A 20,585-nucleotide genomic window follows, 5' to 3' on the forward strand; every position below is an offset into this window, starting at 1 on the left:
CTTTGAAAGGTTATTCAACTTATTTAAATTCAGATTTAAGTGTAACCAATGTTCTGCTGGATATCATTAAAGGGGACATATCATGAAAAAATCTAACTTTTTCTTGTTTAAGTGCTATAATTGGGTCCCCAGTGCTTCTGTCAACCTAGAAAATGTGAAAAATATCAACCCAGTAACTTAGTTTTGGTAAACCATTCTCTGCAAGCATATGATAAAATAGCTCATTGGAATTTGGCTCCACTTGTGATGTCAAAAGGGGAACATAATCTGCATATCCAACCATGACACTGTCATTTAGTGCAGAGATCAGCTCATTTGCATTTAAAAGGACACACCCCAAACTGCACATTTTTGCTCACACCTATAAAGTGGCAATTTTAACATGTTATAATAAATTATCTATATGGTATTTTGAGCTAAAACTTCACATACGTACTCTGGAGACACTAAAGATTTTTTTTACATCTTAAAAAAGTCTTGTCCCCTTTAAGAATAGTTTTTAATGATCAAACAGGTATATTTACTTACTTTAAAATTGATACTGTGAGTTAAAATAGACAAAATTTCTTCCTTAACTGAATCAATTTCAGAATACAAAATCTGTAGTGTTTTATATTTATGCAATGAGTTCAGACATGTGATAAAATTGTATTAAAGTGCAGGTGAGAGGAACAACTGAGGCACTATTGCTGAAATCTACCTCTGTATTTATTTGCATGTCCATTTACACTTAGTTTACATACACTATACAGTATACAACAAAATACTGTACATTTTCAGTATATGCTAATCAAAGTCTTATAGTCAATGTAGTTTTATACTGTAGGTTTAACAATGAATGTCTTGTCACCTAAAGCCTGCTTAAAGTCGTCATGAAACGGAAGTAGCGATTGTCTTATTTTCCAGTGGTGACGTCTATCCGATTAAAAATTACTTCTGAAATGAAAAAGTTAGGGCGGGACTTGAATTCGTCCATTGAGAATCGTTTGAAGTTGGGGCATGTTGCTATTTGCTAATCACTGCCATCTTTTCCCGGACCCCGCCCACCTGCCATACCATATGATCGTTTCAAGGATGGGAGGTGATTTACATGATTAATTTTAAGATTATGAATTTTTTTAAAAATAATGACGCTCACAGATAAATAATTTGTAAAAAAAACCACAATATTCCAAAACAAATTTTTCATTTCAACTTCATCGCGACTTTAAGCACCACCTGGTGTACACATACCCCTGGTTTGAAATCTGTAAAATTCATTAGCAAAGCATGTTAAATACAACCACATGCATCGTCAACACTCCTGTCTAAAAGAATCGACACTTTAGTAGTAAAATTTGCAAGTATGAGATGTAATCATAGTCTTCAAGGTCATACCAGTCATTTCCTGAAGCCTACCTGAGCATAGTCAAGTGTGTCAACACCAGGGCTTTGAGAGAAGTGCTGACTGCTTGTCTGGGTCATTACCGAGTAACCATCATGGATTATATAAGATAGTATACTTACTCAGAGGACACCCTGCTGAGAAAGGCCTCCAAAAAATCCCATATTTACTTTGGTTTATTATGCTGTATGTACCAGCTTATTTACAGTAATCTGTTTTGTTAAACCGACCGGCCCTCATGTATTCATTTACGGATAACGGTTGCACAGTTTTTAGTCATTTTTATTATTCGTTGTAATCCATGGAAAACACTAAATGTAGTAACATAAGTGGATTACTTGAAGCAGGGGAGGAGGATTCCCGGTTGGTGGACCCTCCCATTCTGCATGAGGGACAGCGAAAGCAAAGTAAATCGGGCAGCTGTTGCACCTGCCCGTGTAGAAATACTGTCCGACTTCCCCTGGGTTTTTGTGGCTGCTTTTGAATTTCCTCGACCTGTCTGTGTTTAGCATTAAAAGCGTTGTCCAGCAAGGCTTTCCGTCATCTCCTCTGGTGGCTGTCTGGAGCTGAACATAAGCATTCACTCGGCCAGTGGAAATCACCTGGTCCAAGTCTCAGGACCGAAGCCAACGCAAACCAGGTTCTGTGGAGCACTATGATTGGCCAGGGTCGTAAAATGCTGGTATGTACAGTCAACGATAAAGCATTTTGATCTGAAACGTTAGCTGTTTTTTATCTTAAAAGTAGTGTTTGTTGTCATCTAGCTTGAAGATCGGGAAATTTGGTTCAACTTATGTACACCAGACTTACTAGACCTTGCATGTTTACAACAAACGGCTTGTAGCCAGACTGTGCATGATTTTGCTGTAAAGGTATTTTTACACTAACATAAAGGCTTTATGATGAAATCTTACCTATAGCACGAAATATGGTGCAAATCAGAATATCACAATTATTTTAACACGGGCTGATGTGTGGGTGGGACGTTATTATATAGACCCACGGGTTTAGTAGATTCATTCATATTCAATCCATTTGTGTGGTCCGTCGTAGCTCCGCTCTCAGACCTGAGGAAATGATGTGTACTCAAAAGCTGACCTCAAATGATGTGACCGTGTGCTCCATTCATTCATGTCTGTTTTGTTAGGGCATTTCCCTATGCAATTTTGGAGCACTGCACGACACATTGCTGGGAAGGGGACATGATGCTGTAGGATTCCTGGAAAGAACCTTGTCTTAAAGCAGTAATTAGTGGTTGGATTTCAGTTCTGGAACTTATAATGTCCAGACCGAAGTGCGTTTTGCAGTTTACAACTTTACAGGAAAACTCTTCTTTGAAGCACCGTTAGAAATGGACACATGCATCCGGGTAATTCTCACGAAATCCAGACTTAAAAGGTGTCCAGCATCAGATTTTTTTAAAAAGCCATTGAAGCCTATTTTTTTGCACATATAAGATTAAAGTTTGAACTTATTATATTTTAAGAGGATTTAAAAATATTTCCTGATTTCCTATAGAATTTACATTTTTTAGATTATCATTATAAAATTATCATTACCGCAACATGATATTACATTAAATATATGCACTTACAAACTCATGTTTCGGTAATGAGAACTAAAAAGTTGTCTAGGTACTATGACAAACAAAATTTCAACTTTTATCTGGAGAGAAAAAATACGAACTGCTTACCTGGTAGCCATCTTGAGTGTCACAGTCAATTATGTCCCTTCCAACTATTTTTTGTGTGTGAAAATTTTAGTTCATTGAGGGCTTAACCAATGATTAAAAATTGTTGCGGAGGATGAGAAAATTTTTGAAAATATTATTGTCTCTACATTTACCAATGATCACCAAATACCACATGTTTCTTTACTGTAAATGTTTATAGTATAACATGCACTATTTTTTTATTATAAATATTTCCATGTCAAAGAACCAAAATCCAGTCATGGACACATTGCGGTAATAAAAAAATTCCCATTAAATGTGAAAAAAATTAGTTTGTATGATGTCATTTGAAATCATGTGCAAAATAGGACATGAAGAGATGTTTGTAACTGCATGCTTCATATTTTGATACTCTTACTTTCATTTACTTGACACCTCAAAAGTCTAATTTCGCGAGAATCACCCAGCTGAACAACAACTAAGGAAATCTGTCATTTTTTACTTGCTTTATTAGGGTGCATTTTACTTTTATTTAGATATCAAAGCATATCTCAGATTAAGATAAAATATTAATCAAAATAAATCAAATAGATTTGGCGTTACAAATGTTCACTTAGGGTGTAGTTGCACTGGACTTGGACCATCTTTTAGCGTTTTCTTTGCAATGCGGATATTAAGTTTTTCAGTCGTCCATTGAATGTTAAAAATTCTGTTGAATTCAAAGGTGTATTGCATATTTATCAAATTGGTTTAGCATTGTGAGTCGGTTCAAAAACATAAATGTAGTGTAACAGCACTAAACGCTTATTTCAGCTGACTGCAGTGCCGAAGCAACGCAAGTGAAACAACGAAAGTTAAAACAGTAAAGATGCTTTAATCATGTGTTGTTTTTCTGTTAGCATCACCTTTGATTCACTGCACATCACAACCACATCAGTTAATCAATGTCATTAATGTCACAAGTAGCGAGGGCAGCTGTCTTTAAACAGACATATCACTAGACATCTATCTCACAGCTCTCGGGCCTTTTCACCCTTCAAATTTTCTAATTATCTTACAGCACAAAGCAACGTTCGATGTGGCAAAATAAAAATTTGCTTCTATTTTTTTGGGTTTCCGCAGGCTTATCGACCTCCCATCAGTTTTTGTGAGGCAGGAACAACAAGAAAGCTCGGGAGAATGCGCTGCACTCTCATTTATTTATGTATCTATTTCGATATTTATTTATTGCTCCCCTCGCTAGTTACGGCCCAGCCGCTTGCTTCGAGTATGAGCAGAATAACAACTGATGTTTTTTTCTGTTTAAAAACAGAGAGAAATATTGATTTTTTTCATTTCTTTGCAAAGATTTTTCTAGCTGCTCTAGCATAAGTATAGTTTTTTACTTCGAAAAGTGCATTGTTCACTGTATGTGTTTGGAAACAAAATGGGCATTCATATAAATGCATTAACAATTTAGGACTGTGAAAGGAACGGCTATTTTTGTAGCATTTCAGCCTAAGTTATTAGTTTAAATGTCTATGACTTTATGTAAAATGGAGACATCTCTCCACATGCTTTCTCACCTTCTGCTTGGCACTGATTTGTGTGTGTGTGTCAGGGTGAGACTATCAATGCTATGTTCAGTAATGGTGTAAGCCCTGGCGTCAGGATGCCCAGTCTGCCAACTCTCTCCATGTGACCTCTGTTTCTGGCGCCAGCCTGTGTCTTCTGTGTCACCGCAGGGGCACTTGTGTTGGCACTATCTCTCTCTTGACACACTCACTGCCATGAGATGTTTTTTTTTTTTATGAAACGTATTCCCTATGTGGGATCAAATGTGTCACACATTACCAAAGGGACAGTTTACCCAAAATGAAAATTTTGTCATCATTTAGGCCTACTTCATTTTGTTTCCTGTAAAAAAAAACGAAAACTATTTTGACCAAACAAATCAACTTTTTATTCGTGGAACACAATCATGTTTTGAAACATTTACTGGTTGCTCTTTTCTGTGCCATTATAATGAATGGGGACCGAAGGCCTCAACGCCAAACAAAGGTAGTTAGAAATAACAAAATGGCCTTTAAAGTAGTTGTAATGATTTTTCAGCTCTATTCAAATTTGTCTGAAGCTATGCTATTGTTTTTATGTTGTAAAACATTCACTGACAATGACTGAAAATCATGTGGCTATATAATATAGATATATATAGTACAGCTTCAACAACATTTGAATCTCTGCTCAAACAGAGTCAAGCAAAGCTTTGCACAGGTGTGCACTTGGTTTTCTCCATGTTCAACCACAAACCCTACTCATAGACCTGATGCTCCTGTATCAGACGCATGTCAAGAAAAGATGGAAGTGCTTTCGGCAGTGCATTTGAGCGCTGTGGTGAGGAAATGCGTCTGCTACCAAACAACACAGTTGATGCAAAACTTGTATCTTTTTGGCATCGGAAAGATTTTCTGCTGTTCGTTGTGGTGTCAGAGATTTTGATGTCTTTGTAAAGCGTTGACTGCTTTGAATGCACCTGATTCATGCTTTGCTGGCGATATCTGATTTTAACTTCAGCAGCAGAAGTTGTTAAGAGTTTAAAGTTGGTTAGTTCAATTCATGTTCGTAATTCAGTTCAAACGGCCTGTTTCAGTGAATCGGTTCATACAGTGGGATGTTTACGTCAGTAAAATGTTTAATGAAATTCATATGATTAGAAAAAAATTAAGCTATTTCAGTAATGTTACAATGCATATTAAAAAATTTTTATATTTTCCCTTATTTTTCCTGCTTTTTTTTCTTAAATTGTTGTTATACCTGATAAATCATGTAGAAAAAAAGTTATAAATAAGAAAATGTAAGCTGTGATCAGCATCACTGATACTAGTCAACATTTGAAGTGGATCCAAACCTTTCATAAAACCAGAACCAAATGTGTACCTATTCTTGTCATAGGAAAACTTTTTTGATCCACTTTAAATGTTAAAGGTGCAGTGTGTAATTTTTAGAAGGATCTCTTGACAGAAATGCAAAATAATATACAAACCTTTATTATCAGGGGTGTATAAAGACCTTTTTATAATGAACCATTATGTTTTTATTACCTTAGAATGAGACGTTTTTATCTACATACACAGAGTGTCCCCTTACGTGGAAGTCACCGCCATGTTTTTACAGAAGCCCTTAACGGACAAACTTTTTTTACTTTGCTAAGTTTTCTCTGTCAATTACATGTTTTTTACAGTGCAGCTACCGTAGCTTCTCTATGCGTTTCAAAACGAGGGGAGAGCAGTGGACTTGGTTGCAATTCGCAACCTCACCACTGGATGCCGCTAAAATGTACACTCTGCACCTTTAACTAATATAGTATATTAATATGCACAGACCTAAAAGTGTCTTATTTTAGTTTTGCTTATTTTATTCCCTTAGTTGTTTTTCATTTTGATTTATTTAACTGTTAAGCACAAGATAAGGTACCCAGCATACCATATTTTGTAATACTGTGTGTATAAAAAATAAAATGAATGAATCTATAGTGTCATTGTGTAAAAATTAATTCATTTTGACTAGTTTTTTAAATACACAAATACAATCTTTTAAATTACATTATCGTGCTTACTTAATTAGTATATTATGCACGGACGACCATAACAGTGTTTGTCCTCTCACTAAGAGGGTCATATCTCGGGCAGATTGTCTTTGCGGTTTAAAGGCAAATGTAAGAGGTATTGACCAGTTTAGATAAAGATTATGTTGATCGTCTTCAACGCGTGATAAGCCGCAGCTCGCGTCCTAAGAGGAGCTGTCAGGTCCATCCTACGTTCCCCTGTGAGGGATCGCTGACTCAGGCGACCGGGTCTTAGCTCCAGCCCTGACGCTGATTATGACCTTGCCCACTGGTCGTGGGAGGCCTCATTAACGGCCCTCACCGGGACAGACCGGGAAAAGTGTGCTAATTAACCCGCTAACATGTCCTTGCTAGTGAGCTTACCACCGAGGATAATAGCCTCCCTTAGCTGCCAGAATGCAAGCTGGGAGACAGAGCTGTTACTGGACTGATAGAGGAGCTTGGATGAGAGTTGTTCCCTAGAAAAAGGTTAAATGGACCTTTGGAGTATAGTGTAGTATAGTATAGCACTGCTGCCAAACAATGAATAAGTGAATAATATTTCAATGTAAATGATATTTAATGTATGTGTGATTTAAATTAAGTTTCTGCGAGAGCTTGGGTTGTTTAAGAAAAGACGTTTGCCATATTTTCTTTAATGTAACACATGGGTCAAGGGTATTAGGGTGGATAGAAAGACAAGGCAGATGCCATTTTGCCCTATAATGAATATAATGTACTTTTTAACTATAATTGACTTTGACTGTAATATGCTTTGATGCTTCGATCAAAAGCCATCACTGATGCACAGTCAATACAATTTATGTTTTATGTCTACATTTTAAATGTACCATTATACATTTTAATGTGGGAATATTTTACTGAGGTTAAGCTTCTTATTTTACTTAATTTTTAAATTTAAGTAAACTTAAAATTTTGTGCATGTTGACACTTTTTGGCAAGGACGAGCTGGTGCACCACTGACCCATGATAAAACCTAGCCATTAAATTTAGTATATTCTGTGAAAGCACTTTATTTATTAAGAGATAATTTATTAAAAAATGCATATGTTTCTTTTATTGATTATTTTAGTCTTATTTATTCATTCATTATTTTATTATCAAGGAGTTTGCCAACTTTAAATGTAATTTAAGTTTTCTGTTCATTATTCTTGGAAATAAAGTGAGTAATTGCACTTTAGCTGTACTGAAACAAAGATTTTCTGTAATCATGCTCTTTATCAGTAATAATTTAAAAAAAAAGTTTTATTTTAAGTGCTTTTAACACCAACAACATTGCACAAATTTTACCTAATCCTATATGATCTGAAGATGCTATCATCATATTTCATGTAGGTAGATAAGATTAAGGATCCTGTGTCCCATACAGTACAGTCGAATATTCGCCAGTCTTCCGGATTCTTTAAATGACGAGATTTTGCATCCGTGTTCAATCATGGAGAATAAATTCATGTGTGCTTGAACTGTAAGTGTGACAGGCTGACATTACCGAAGCCTAGTCTGTAATCTACACACTGTAAAACTAGCATTTCTACTGCCACCAACAGCAGGGCCACGGCCCCACCACAGTGAGTGGAGAGTTCGGTGACAGCGTCCCTCAGACTTCTATTGACATTAGTGCGCCCCACGAGCTGACAAGCACTGAGAGATACACATCTGATATTTGCTAAAGGCTAATCGGGTATTTGAAATCATTATGCGTTATAATGCGATCATAGCTGTAATCAGATTGCATTGAAATACCCTCATGACACACTTCTGCTATCAGTTTCTATAGAGACGACATGGGCTGACGAGGGTTATTGAAGGGTTGGATAAATCAGAAAAGGATGAGAAGGGAGGAATGGAGGTCGGCCTTGTTCAATCTTAATCTGTAAACCCTTCAGCTGGCCTTGAAGAGACAAGTGTGCTGGAAAGATAGCGACCCTGATCTGCGATCAGTCAGTCAGCTGATCACCAAACTGATCATTCTGTTTTAACTCATGTTTTGTTCTGACTAACTATACTGGCTTAATTTTTGGGGTCTTGAGTAAGACTAAGTGGGAGTTTAGAGACCTGGCAGATATTATTAAAGTTTTGTTCTTATTTAAATATATACATTTTAACGAGTCCACAAGGACTACTGTGGTTTGGACTATGACCACGAACCAGGGATAACGTAATATTTTAAAACATTTAAAATCGGCGATTAAAAGATTATGAAAAAAATCCTCAAATGTTAGGTTGGTTTTTAAATATTGAGTGAGGTTGTGGTCTCTCAGATTCCAAATTGAGGCTAAAGCAATCCTTCCAGAAAAACGCCGCTTTTTTGTGATTGTTGCGGGCAAAAATCCTTGATCTTGTGGCACATTTTCTTAAAAAATCTGATGGAATATGCGGGATATTCATGCAATTTTATGCGATGAAATTGCGGGAACTTGCAAAAATTGCGGGAACTTGTAAAAACTGTTTGCAGCTTTTCAATGATGTTCACGTCACATAATCACGTCAATGCCTACCCAGTCTCACGTAGATGCGTATAAATAGCACAAAGTGTTAAAATCGTGCAATACATACGCCAAATTCCACTTTGGCGTGCATATGATACGCCAGTCCTTCACATTCACTTAAACGGTGCATCTTTTTTTGTCGTTTTATTTATTGGTTTCTCAATTTTTTTCTGTTTTTAAACCATTTTCGCGGGTTTAGGGTTAGATTTTAGATTTGCTTAATGAGGTTATTTAATATACAGGTTTCTCCATGTTTTTGTCCATATTTAAGCCATTGTCGCTTGGAGTTGGGGTTAGAGTTAGGGTTTGGGTTAGGATGTCATTTTTATATAACAAAAAGTTCTTCTAACCCTAAACCCGAGCGAAAATGGTAAAAAAATAGCAAAACTTGAGAAACCAATAAATAAAACGACAAAAAAAGATGCACCGTTTAAGTGAATGTGAAGGACTGGCGTATCATATGCACGCCAAAGTGGAATTTGGCGTATGTTTTGCACGATTTTTACACTTCCTGCTATTTATACGCAACTCCGTGAGACTGGGCTGTCAATTCATAACGTTCCCATGGCAACAGGGCACATGGCTGCGCTTTTGTGAAGTAAATGCAACATTTTTCAACTTTTTGCTAAGATATATGTGATTTTTTGATGTCATTCCGCATATTTTGCGCACGGAAATCTGCAACTTATGCTGCGAAAGTGCTTCATATTTGAAAAAATGCGGCCCCCGCATAAATATTTGGACTTTGGCTGATTATGCGTTAAATCATGCGATCGCATAATCGCATTTTTCTGGAGCGACTGCTAAAGGTTAGGGCTAAACAGTACAGATTAAGCTAATCAGGATGTCACACCAATGGATAAAATGCATCATAAAATATCACTGAGATTCTACACAGATTTTATTGTCCATTTAAAGGTGCAGTGTGCATTTTAAGAGGATTTATTGACAAAAAATGCAACATAATATACATAACTATGTTTTCAGTGGTGCATAAAGACCTTACTTTATGAAATGTAAAGTTTTTATTACATTTGAATGAGCCATTTTTTATCTACACATACCGTGGGTCCCCTTAAATGGAAGTCGCCATTTTGGGCCGCCATTTTTCATTAAGTACCCTTAAAGGGGCAAACTGCTCTACAGAGCGTGTAGAGCGATGACATGTTTGTCCTGCTATGTGCGGCTATGTGCTTCGAAAGAGAGGGAGCCGTTGGTTGCAATTCGCAACCTCACAGCTAGATGTCGCTAAGATCTACACAGTGCACCTTTAAATCCGCAAGCTTATTTTACATGGTAAAACAGCCCTTTTTATTCATCACTTAGCAGGTTCCCTTTGTTAAATGACAGATCTGTTGAGATTACATTTCTCCCTGCACCTTCTGTGTCTCCTGAGACCTGAATTATTTCAGCAGTGCGATTATAAAAACCATAATCACATGGTTTTAAGCTCATAAACTGCTTATGATTTGAATGCGTTGATTCGAACATCTTTAGGTTGAAGATGAGGCTGGATGAAACTCAAAACTGCTTGACGCAGGAGTCTGTCAGTGCTCATTTTACGCCTAAAATCCAAAAGACAATGAAGCAGGGCAAAAGAACTCTCAACAGAGAGCGTCTTAGCTTTAAGGGACAAAACCTGACATGAATACCTGGGGAGTGCAGCAGGTTGGACGTGCTTGATCATTTTTTGGGTCGTTGAAGTTGTTTGTGCATGGTGGATTTATGCTGGCTAGTTTTAAATTTTCATGTTCAATTGGTAAGTTTGATAATTTCTGTTTAACTGGACTGAACAAATGGCTTTTTGTTAAAGTTTTGTTTAGCTGGAAATACAAAAGACTTGTGAGTGTTGCTGTTGCTTTATATATTCACCTTCTCTCTCTCTCTCTATTTCATCTTTTGCAGTCGTGACAGTGACCTCTCCACAATCATCTCGAACCTGCACCACACCCGACAGCACGGCATGCCCGAGGGCCAGCCCTGCTCCGACCTCAACCTCGCCTCCGCACACTCAGGTGAGACACGCCTAGAGACGGCATACCTGGGACACATTTACACATTCAAAACAAAATCAGATACACATAATACCACTGTTCTGGTATGTTGTCATCCATGTGTTTGTGGCCTTTATTACACTCAACAGGTATAGGAAGTCTGAATGACAGAAATTGAAAAATGCTTATGCGATTATTACGCCTCTGCAATATGAAGTATTGCATTATCTTTACTTCAGTATAATGTGTTGCTATGCTCTCTCTGTATATCTACATTATAGTGGTTTATTAGCATAGTAGTTTGTTTGTACATGCTTTATCCTTTGATTGATGTAGAACAATTACACAGACTGCGTGCTAGTATTTTAATTCGGTGTAATTTGCATGATTGAGGGCTGTAAGCTTATTACTCGTCCCATTGTGGCTGTCTTTATTCCATTACTTAATGCTCTTGTCTTTTTCGCTTCTTCCACACAACTTAAATCACGCTTACTCGCAGTAAATAGCTTTATTTGTCATTAATCCCACACCAAACAGACGGACTATTGCACATATTGTGTGCTAATCTTATTGGTCACCCACAGTTGAATCATTTTGACCTGTCTGGTGTTACAGTGAAGTTGCTCTTAAATTATTTTGTTTATTAGTTTTATAAATTTTTAATTCGCTTTATGTTTTATTTTAGTCTAAAAAAGACTACTGTTACCATTCCCAATAGAGCATCATTTTTTATTTGTAATGTGAAATGTTTACATCCTAGAGATACTGGACTAGAGATCTACAGGTTTAATCTCTCATAATCTATTGAAGATGTGAAGTTTTTTAAACAAACCTAATTGGGCAGGACACATGGGAATACAAGTGAACCCCACCTGCAGTGTAGCTGATGACCAAAATCAGTTTAAGCGGGTAAAAGAGAGGTGCTGCAGTTAGACTCGTGTCTGTAAACAAGTCCAATCTGATCACCCGGCGTGTCTAATTCTGTCTGCTGGTGAAATTAGAGAACCTCTCATCCTGGGCCAGGTTAGGAGTTCACCAGGGGTAGAGAGATAGTCTGGTAGACATCATGTTCACTGTTACAATAGGATGGGTCACCATAATTATTAATTTACTCAAGACTGTTTGTTTGTACGCACGTCAGTTGTACTTAAAAGGATGTTTGCTTGTGGTTGCCTGTGGTTTTGGAGGTACATATCTAATGTAACGTTGACAGCTATGATCAGTAAAACGTGTGATATTGTTTCTGTATTACACAATACGGCCTGTTATTGTATATTACTAAACAACGCACATCTTGACCGACCGATCTACTGACCGTCCTTCAACGTGATGCCCAGCCGATGCCTGACCAATGACCACCGGCGGAACCAGTTTAATTCGCATATCCGTTTACATACCCCGATAGTATTTATATATATAAATATATATGTATCCCTCTCAGGGGTTTTTCTCCTCCTAGGAGTTTACCTCATGGACTAGCTAGGAGGGTTTTTCTCCTAGGGTTTTTTTTCATCCTCTGGAGAGTCCGCCATCTTTGGCTTAACTTACTACTTTACTGTATACGTTATATTACTACTATGCTCGCTTGTCTATGCTTTTCCTACATCTATTAATGTAAAGCTGCTTTGAAACAATTAACAATTGTGAAAAGCGCTATATAAATAAAATTGAATTGAAATCCTGACAGCAGACTGCATGTGCTAATAATCTGTACAACAGCACTTCTGCTCATTACTTAATTTAGACATATTTTAATCACATCACTAGTTGGTATGTTTCAGTAAGTCGGACCGACCGATAAGTAAAACGCAGACCTTACGTAAACTTGAATAAAAGCAGAGCCAAATGTTCTTTATTTCCAGCTGAGCTATGAGACTCCAGCTTTTTTCTGTTTTGCCGAACAGTCTCGTTTACTTCCTTTCAAAGTCTGACTTATTCTGTGGCTATGTGGTTGAGAAAGAGAGAGAGAGAGAAGAAGAAAAGGTTGGAAAAGTACAAAATAAATGAATGAGCATAGCGTCGCATGGCATCGAGGGAGGGAGGACTGCAGCGTGAGAGGAAGCTGGCCGACGCGCTGGGTTTGCTTTGCGCCGGAGAGGTCCATTAATTAAATCTGAGGGACAGACATGAGAGCTGACCCAGGCGTCAGCGACGGAGGAGAGGCGGCTTCGACTGAACCCCCCCCCCACCCCTCCCACCCTCTGTCCGTCCGGCCGGTCGGCCTGGCGGGATGGGGGAGGGCAGGGCGCCGGCAGCTAGTCTGGCTCCCTGTGTAGACTCCTAAACGTGGCTTTGCGGTCAGACCAGAGACTCTTAATAGGCGTATAAGGTGTTTTTGTTTTTTTCCCTTCTCTCTCTTGGTTTGCTAATGGCAGACAGAAGAGTCTACATGTGTCTGTGTGTATCTGACCGGCGAGGCGGTGTACAGTTTCTGCATTTGTGTGTTTGAATTAGGGCTGTCAATTTGACGTGTTAATTCACTTTAGCTTAAATAATGATGGAATAAAAATGGATGCCATTAATCATTCCCAACATATGTACTGTAAATGAGGAATTTTCCTTATTACCTCGTTCTTAAAGAATTCAGTGGTCTGAAATGCATTGTATGCAGTGGGCTAAAGTTTAACAATAACATAGTGCTTATGAAATGAGACACAGAAATACATTGAGACGTGACACAGCGCCCACTGTCAGTCTGCATGTGTACATAGACCAAAAGTTTTCAATTATCACAGATGGTATACAACAACACATCCTGTTCGGACAAACTCTATTTTACTTGACTTATTACGACACTTTTTGTACAGACTATTCAATGCTTTCTATTCTGTAATGTCTTTATTTGGGTGCTTTTCTCATTAAATATTAGTATATGTGATTAATTCAAAATGCTAGCCCCTTAACTGGGGCAGCCCTTTTCTAATGTTTGGGGGGGGGGTCTGGGGGTTGAAAAGGTGATGCAATTTTTTTGGTCTAGAAGCTTAATCCTGGTCTTGTTTTAAAGGGGTGGTTCAATGGTATTTAATGCATTCTGACTATTAACACAGTTTAAGCCAAAGTGTCAAAAAAGCAGTTGGGCGTGTTACAGAGTATTTCTGTGCCGAATGCACTCCGCCAGGGTTCGTACAAGTTTTGGAAAGTTTTTATCGATTACGGGCCCAGGGGTTTCTATACGTATCACTTTTTTAATGGGCACTTCCCCCGGAAAACCCGGCCCACCCGTCAATCAGCGGGAGACGCTAGAACTTACAGACATCACTTCACAACATAGCTTTGTTTAATATCAAAACTCAACAATGGTATGAATGAAAAGTGTGTTTGGATGTAAGGACAAAAAAAGCCAGCATTATGGAAACAATGGATATAGTTTATTATCCGGGGTAGCAGCAGAGTTTTGCGTGTGTGTTTGTTTAACGCTGGATTTTCAACCAGGACATGAGTTGAAAGCGGTAAGTAGGACTTTTGTGTTATTTTGGAAATAGGCGCATGCATATTATATAAATGACACAAACATGAAGTGAATCATAAGTTAAACAGTGTTGTATAGTGTTGCATGTACTTGCTCCACCCGCGGTAGTAACTCCTCCTTCTTAATTTTTGCGTACGTTATCGGAAAGAATCGGTAAAGCTAATCTATCTTTTATAAATCTAATTAAACTGAAGACTCTTCGGAGATATAAAGGATGTAATACTACTCTATAGGTACTCCAGATTAACATCAGAAATGCAGAAACAGCTGTGTTATGGGAGCTTTAAAGAAGACACTTTAAAGGTTTTCACGGAAGTGTCTGGAGGTGAAAATATAACATCATTTCCAACAACGGCCACTAGGTGTCAACGGTTTGCTGCATACTCTTGTCTCAAATTAATAAATTACGGTCACTGCATTATTATTACAATTTTTTTGAAATATGAAAACTACATTGTTAGACCTTTCCAATGATATATAGTTTGTTGTGATAGATTAAAATCCACATGCAAAATATTGAAGTAAACTCAGGTGTCCCGTTCACGGGACAGCACCAGTTAATTTGCATAATTCATTGAATATTAGTTGATTGACAGATCTAGTTGTATCTAAAGCTTCTCCTTCAAAAACTCAGCACTCCAGATAAAAAAGTGGATTAAGAGAACCAAACTGTCAGTGATGTTTGTGTTTCATTGTCCACAAATCTATTCGTTTTACGTGCTTCCTACGGTGTTTTTCCTCTTTCTGTTTTTCATTGCCGCAGATAATCTCTCTCTGTATTTTCTGCATCTGTCTGCATTTACCTCATCCATTTGACACCTCTTTATTTCCCGGTCTTTATTTTTCTCCCTGTTGCCTCGTTCCATTCTCTTTCTCGTGATTTTGATCTCCCTCGTTTTCCTATCTCATCCCTCGCTCATTTTCTCTCCCCTAAGGCTCTCAGTGGGAGAGCGGCAGCGGGGGGTGCCGAATCCTCTGGGCTGGCGGAAGCGCTGTGCTGGCCCCTCATTCCCACCCCCACCCCCCCCACATAGCCAATCAATGCCAGCCTTTCAGTTCTGGCTGAGCCCCGCAAACAGGGGGATCAATAAGTTATTAGCACCATTCTGTCAGCTGTAATGTGGAGATTGATTGGAGGTTGGGGCTCCGTCGTGCCGCCCGCCACTTCCCCTGCCTGATAAAGATGACAGATTAAAGGAATAAGAAGAGGGAATTAAGGAGTATGGCCTGTCCAACCTGTCAGTAGATGGAGGGAGCAAAAGGTTCAAGAGGAGAGAACCGAGAGCCTCCCTCTGCTCATTTAGTCGTTTTCTCTATCCATCTATCCATCTTTTCCCCCCTCTCCTCCCTTTATTAAAGTTGTGCGGGCGCTCTGGCCCGGCTCTGCACCTCTTGCTGTCTGATGAGTGCTGGAGGGTTTAGTGGTGGTGCTGGCGTCACAAGCTGTTCTGTGATTTGGGTAACGCAGCTGAGGCACGAGGCGGCTCCGAGCCTCCCTGTTCGGTGTTAAATGTGAGCATCACAGCTTTAAGAGGCAACACTTAATTGGTATTAAAGGCTTTCCGCCTTAAAATCTCTGACCCTGAGGCAGACAGGCGCTGCTGAAACCCTGCCTCTCCCTTGAGCATGTGGAAAGAAAGAGAGAGAGAGAGAGATCAAGCAATATTCTTGAAAGAGCAGTATTGTTGCTGCTGCTGTGGATTTTTTAACAAGCTCTTATTTATTTATCTTATTTATTTTTATTTATATTAGTTTATTTATTACGTTTCTGTACGCATTACTGTATAAAAGACGAGGGCTATGAATGGACAATAGAGGATACTGGTAGTATCCCACAATGCTATTCGCCAGTGGCGGCTCATGACTGCTCATCCGAGGGACCCAAATTCAAAATAAGTGTTCGGGTGTCATGTGTGTTGCTTGTGTTTTTAAAATATGTGTTCTGTGCGTCAAGTGATCCTATGGGCATTACGTGTTTTGTCAAAATAAGTGCCTGCTGCACACGCGTCAGAACCGTTTATGATAAAAGAGACGCTCACGTTCACAAAATACACGCAAGACACTCCATTAACAGTAAACTCTGATTACGCAGGAGATTATGTGAGTATCTGGCAAACGCGAGCGTCTCTTTTATCACAAACCCTTTAGACGCGTCTGCAGCAGGCACTTATTTTGCACATAGGTTCACTTGACGCGCCGAACGCATATTTTGAAATTACGAACCACACACATGACGTGTTACATACATGTTGTGACGAACTTTCGCATCGAGCGTCCTCGAAAAAAGAAGTCACCGGCCGCCACTGCTATTTACTCAACTTTACGTTTCATCTTTCCTATGATGCACATTTTTATCCAAAGTTTACGCAAGTAAACATTCCCCAGACTTGTACTTTACATACATTTTTAAGTATTTTAAAAGTATTTCAGTGAATTAAATTATGTTCTTCCCCAATAAGATTTTCATAGACATTTTAGACATTTTCTCCCAAAGTTACTGCAAGTATTTATAAAGTATTTAAATGAATAAAATAATTTTATGTAATATAAGATGATACCCCAATGTTGTGTTATCAAGGTCATGTGACCACAGCGTAGCATACAAAAGTTTAAAACATTTATTTTTGCACATTTTACACTTTTTTAACTCACATACTCTTTTTGAGAAACAGTAGGCGGTGTACAGTATACACAGTCCTGTGCTGTGTTCAGTAAGCAGAATGCTAGTATTCAAAAGTAAGTTTAAATCAAACTTAGCCTGTCTCAACCTACCAAAAAAGTGTGAGTAAAAATGCGGAAAGAAGCACACAATCGAGAACAACAAATGAATAGACGCAGGAGAAGTGTGGGTGAATAGTTAATGTGGAAGTTCATAAGGAGGAAAAAGAAAGTGAGTCAGTGTTGCATCCCGCCTCCAGCTCCTCCATGCAGAATAACTGCATCCTCCTTACGGCCCAGAACTCTTTCTGCTTTTGTGTGCAGTATTTCACCTACAGACCAAAGTGCAAAGTACAGATCTTGTGTGGTCCGGAGCCAGGTTTCCTCTCTGCACCACTTTTTTCCCATCTCATACAAAAACATATCATACCGCATAAAGCTCAGTCAGGTAAATTCACAAGTGCATTATGTTTGTTTGTTTAATCATTATGGGGGATTTAGGAAAGTGCATGAGCGTTTAAGCTATGGTTTACCCTGAGTGACCGTTTAGGACCATTGATTTCATAAAGATGGGGGTTAAGATGCAGAGGAAGTGGACGAAGCTCAGAGCTTTGGGAGTGTCAGCAGGCGGGAAGTTGCCTGATAAGAAGCAATGGAGCTTGGAGAACAGGTTGGGATGGAGATAGCAGCGCAAGGATGGCTAAGCCCTGTGGGAAAGACACGGCTATAAGATTAGGGTCACCAAGAGAGGGAAACAGAGAGACGATCATCATCTGTGCCAGCCTTGATACTACAAAAAGCAGCCATTGATGTGGTTTATAGGAGTGTTTCCCAACACCGTTTACATTTACATTACATTTTGCTTTAATTTTAAAACACAAATTTGTGAATGTAAAGTTTTCAAAGTATACCTTTGATTCTGCCTAACCCCCCCTGGGGGAACACCTTGTTTGGCACCACTGATTTACATGACTATTATGTACCCGTCTTCTCGTTTGTCGAAAGTTTTGAAGCTCTTTTAGATCATGAATAGACTGGCAAAGCTGATCGCTATAGTTTTACACTCGCGCACCGATCATATGAACTTCACGTGAAGACGGAGCACGGAAAATAATTGAATACGCCAAAGGAGATTCTTCACCTCAAAGACTCACGAGTGGAGAAGAGCAGCGACAGACAGACGGAGGGAGTGTTGTTGTTGTCTTTGGGCGGAGGTTAGGGGATGGGGGCCATTAGAGAGGCCCCTGTTTCTCTCTGGAAAGGGATAGACAGCCTTCCCCCCTTGAGAGAATACATCAAACAGCGTCATTAGTAAAGCTCGCTCCCCACAAAGAATCCCGGACCGAGCTCTGCCACTCCAAAACCTCTTTCAAGCGCAGGCTTGCTTGGCTTTCTCTCGCCGTTTCTCTCTCTCCAGCGCTCTTATCAGAGCGAGGCATGAACAGAACTCTTGGTGTGGAGAGGCAGTACGAGAGGAGGGGCGTGTAAGAGGAGTAGTACTTTTGTGTCGGATGTATACGAAGGTGCAGCTACTCTCTGTTTTGATGTCATGCAAGAATCTCCCCATTTTACATGCCGCTTTGATGTGTAGAGCTCATTCATGGCTTACGAGCGAGGGTGAGGTCATTTGTAGTAATGGCCTCCATTAGAGGGTGCATAAAATGCATCTACAGGTACTACGGCACCAAGGTGTCTTTGCAAAAATGAAACTTTAGAATAACTATATATTGTATGCGTAGGTCAACAGTGTTGAACAAAGTATGAGAATATTTTTCTTTTAATTTATTTAGATGCAATCTGAATTGATTTCAGTTGAATTGATCACAAAATTAAAAATGTTGAAAATAAATTTAATGTAAGTGACACAACAGAGAAATTAATTGTGTGTTGTGTGTTGTGAGTGACAAATCATGAATACCCCAAATATTGTAATTTTATGTATGAAGAGTTTCATTGCAAAACGAGATAAATCCATTTTTTTACATTTTTGTCAAAACATGTTTATTATTATGTTATAATGTTATTATTTTGTTTTATGGTGCTACTTAGCTGTATTTTTTAAGTTATGAAGGTTTAAATCAAAACATACCAACTGCAGTTGCATTGAAATCAATTGGAATGCACAACCTAAAAACGAGATTTCTGAACAATTAAAAAAACGGTGGTTATATATATATATATATAGTTTCGTTGCAAAACGAGATAACTCGTTTTTTTAAATTTTTCAGAAATCTCGTTTTTTGGATGTGCATTCCAATTAATATCAATTCAACATATATATATATATATATATATATATATATATATATATATATATATATATATATATATATATATATATATATATATATATATATATATAAAAAAAATTACAATATTTGGGGTATTCATGATTTGTCACTCACCACACACAACACAAAATTAATATGTAGTATTGAAGAGTTTGGTTCCAAACAACATTTTTGTCAAAACATGTTTATTATCATGTTATCATGTTTTTATTGTGTTTTATTGTGCTACTTAGCTGTATTTTATTAGTTATGAAGGCTTAAATCAAAACAAACCAATGCAGTTTGACTGATATTAATTGGAATGCACAATCAAAAAATTTGATTTTTGAAAAATTTTAAAAATGGAGGTTATCTCATTTTGGAACCAAACTCTTTATTTATATATATATATATATATATATATATATATATATATATATATATATATATATATATATATATATATATATATATATATATATATATATATTTATTTATGTAGAAATATATTTATTTATTTATTTATGTAGAAAAATATGGTTTGATGGCTAAATAAAACTGTAAATAGCAAAAGTTTGTTAAATTTAGTTCCCCACCATGCTCCAAAAAAGAAAAATTGTAAAGTTAATTTATTGAACACTGTTAGAAAACATGGTCAAAATATTTACCCCAGCTGTAACTGGAGTAATACCCTTAAAAGGTCCTAATATGTACCATTAAGTACAATATGTATACATTTGGTACCAATATGTACTTTTGAGATACTAATTTAACTCTTTAGGTTCAACACTGTACTTTTTTAAGGGAACCGTGACCGTCCCAGTGACTGCTGGGTGACATATTTTATCATTATTTTCTGACAGTGAATACAATGAAATATACTGTAAAGTTTTTATGTTTTGTGTATAACATCCGTTTTTCATCTTGATACAGTCCTTGACACAGCAGTTACGTATGAGGTTTTTTTTTATATAATTCTACTTCCTTACATTTAAATTACATTTCTATATCCTGTTTGCCACCTCTATTCAAATTCATGAACTGT

General features: G+C 37.8%; 1 protein-coding gene across 2 annotated transcripts in view; it reads left to right on the forward strand.

Annotated features, from left to right (window-relative positions):
* The window catches only part of samd11 (sterile alpha motif domain containing 11), an 87,123-nt gene that overhangs the window by 35,283 nt on the left and 31,255 nt on the right, over window positions 1-20,585 (forward strand). For both annotated transcript variants that reach the window (XM_055188727.2, XM_055188726.2), the window contains exon 5: window positions 11,055-11,164. In XM_055188727.2, coding sequence (XP_055044702.2) covers window positions 11,055-11,164 — 110 coding nt within the window. The remainder of the gene's footprint in view (window positions 1-11,054; window positions 11,165-20,585) is intronic.

Source organism: Misgurnus anguillicaudatus, chromosome 13 (genome assembly GCF_027580225.2).
Source record: "Misgurnus anguillicaudatus chromosome 13, ASM2758022v2, whole genome shotgun sequence".
NCBI classification, from domain to species: Eukaryota; Metazoa; Chordata; class Actinopteri; order Cypriniformes; family Cobitidae; genus Misgurnus; species Misgurnus anguillicaudatus.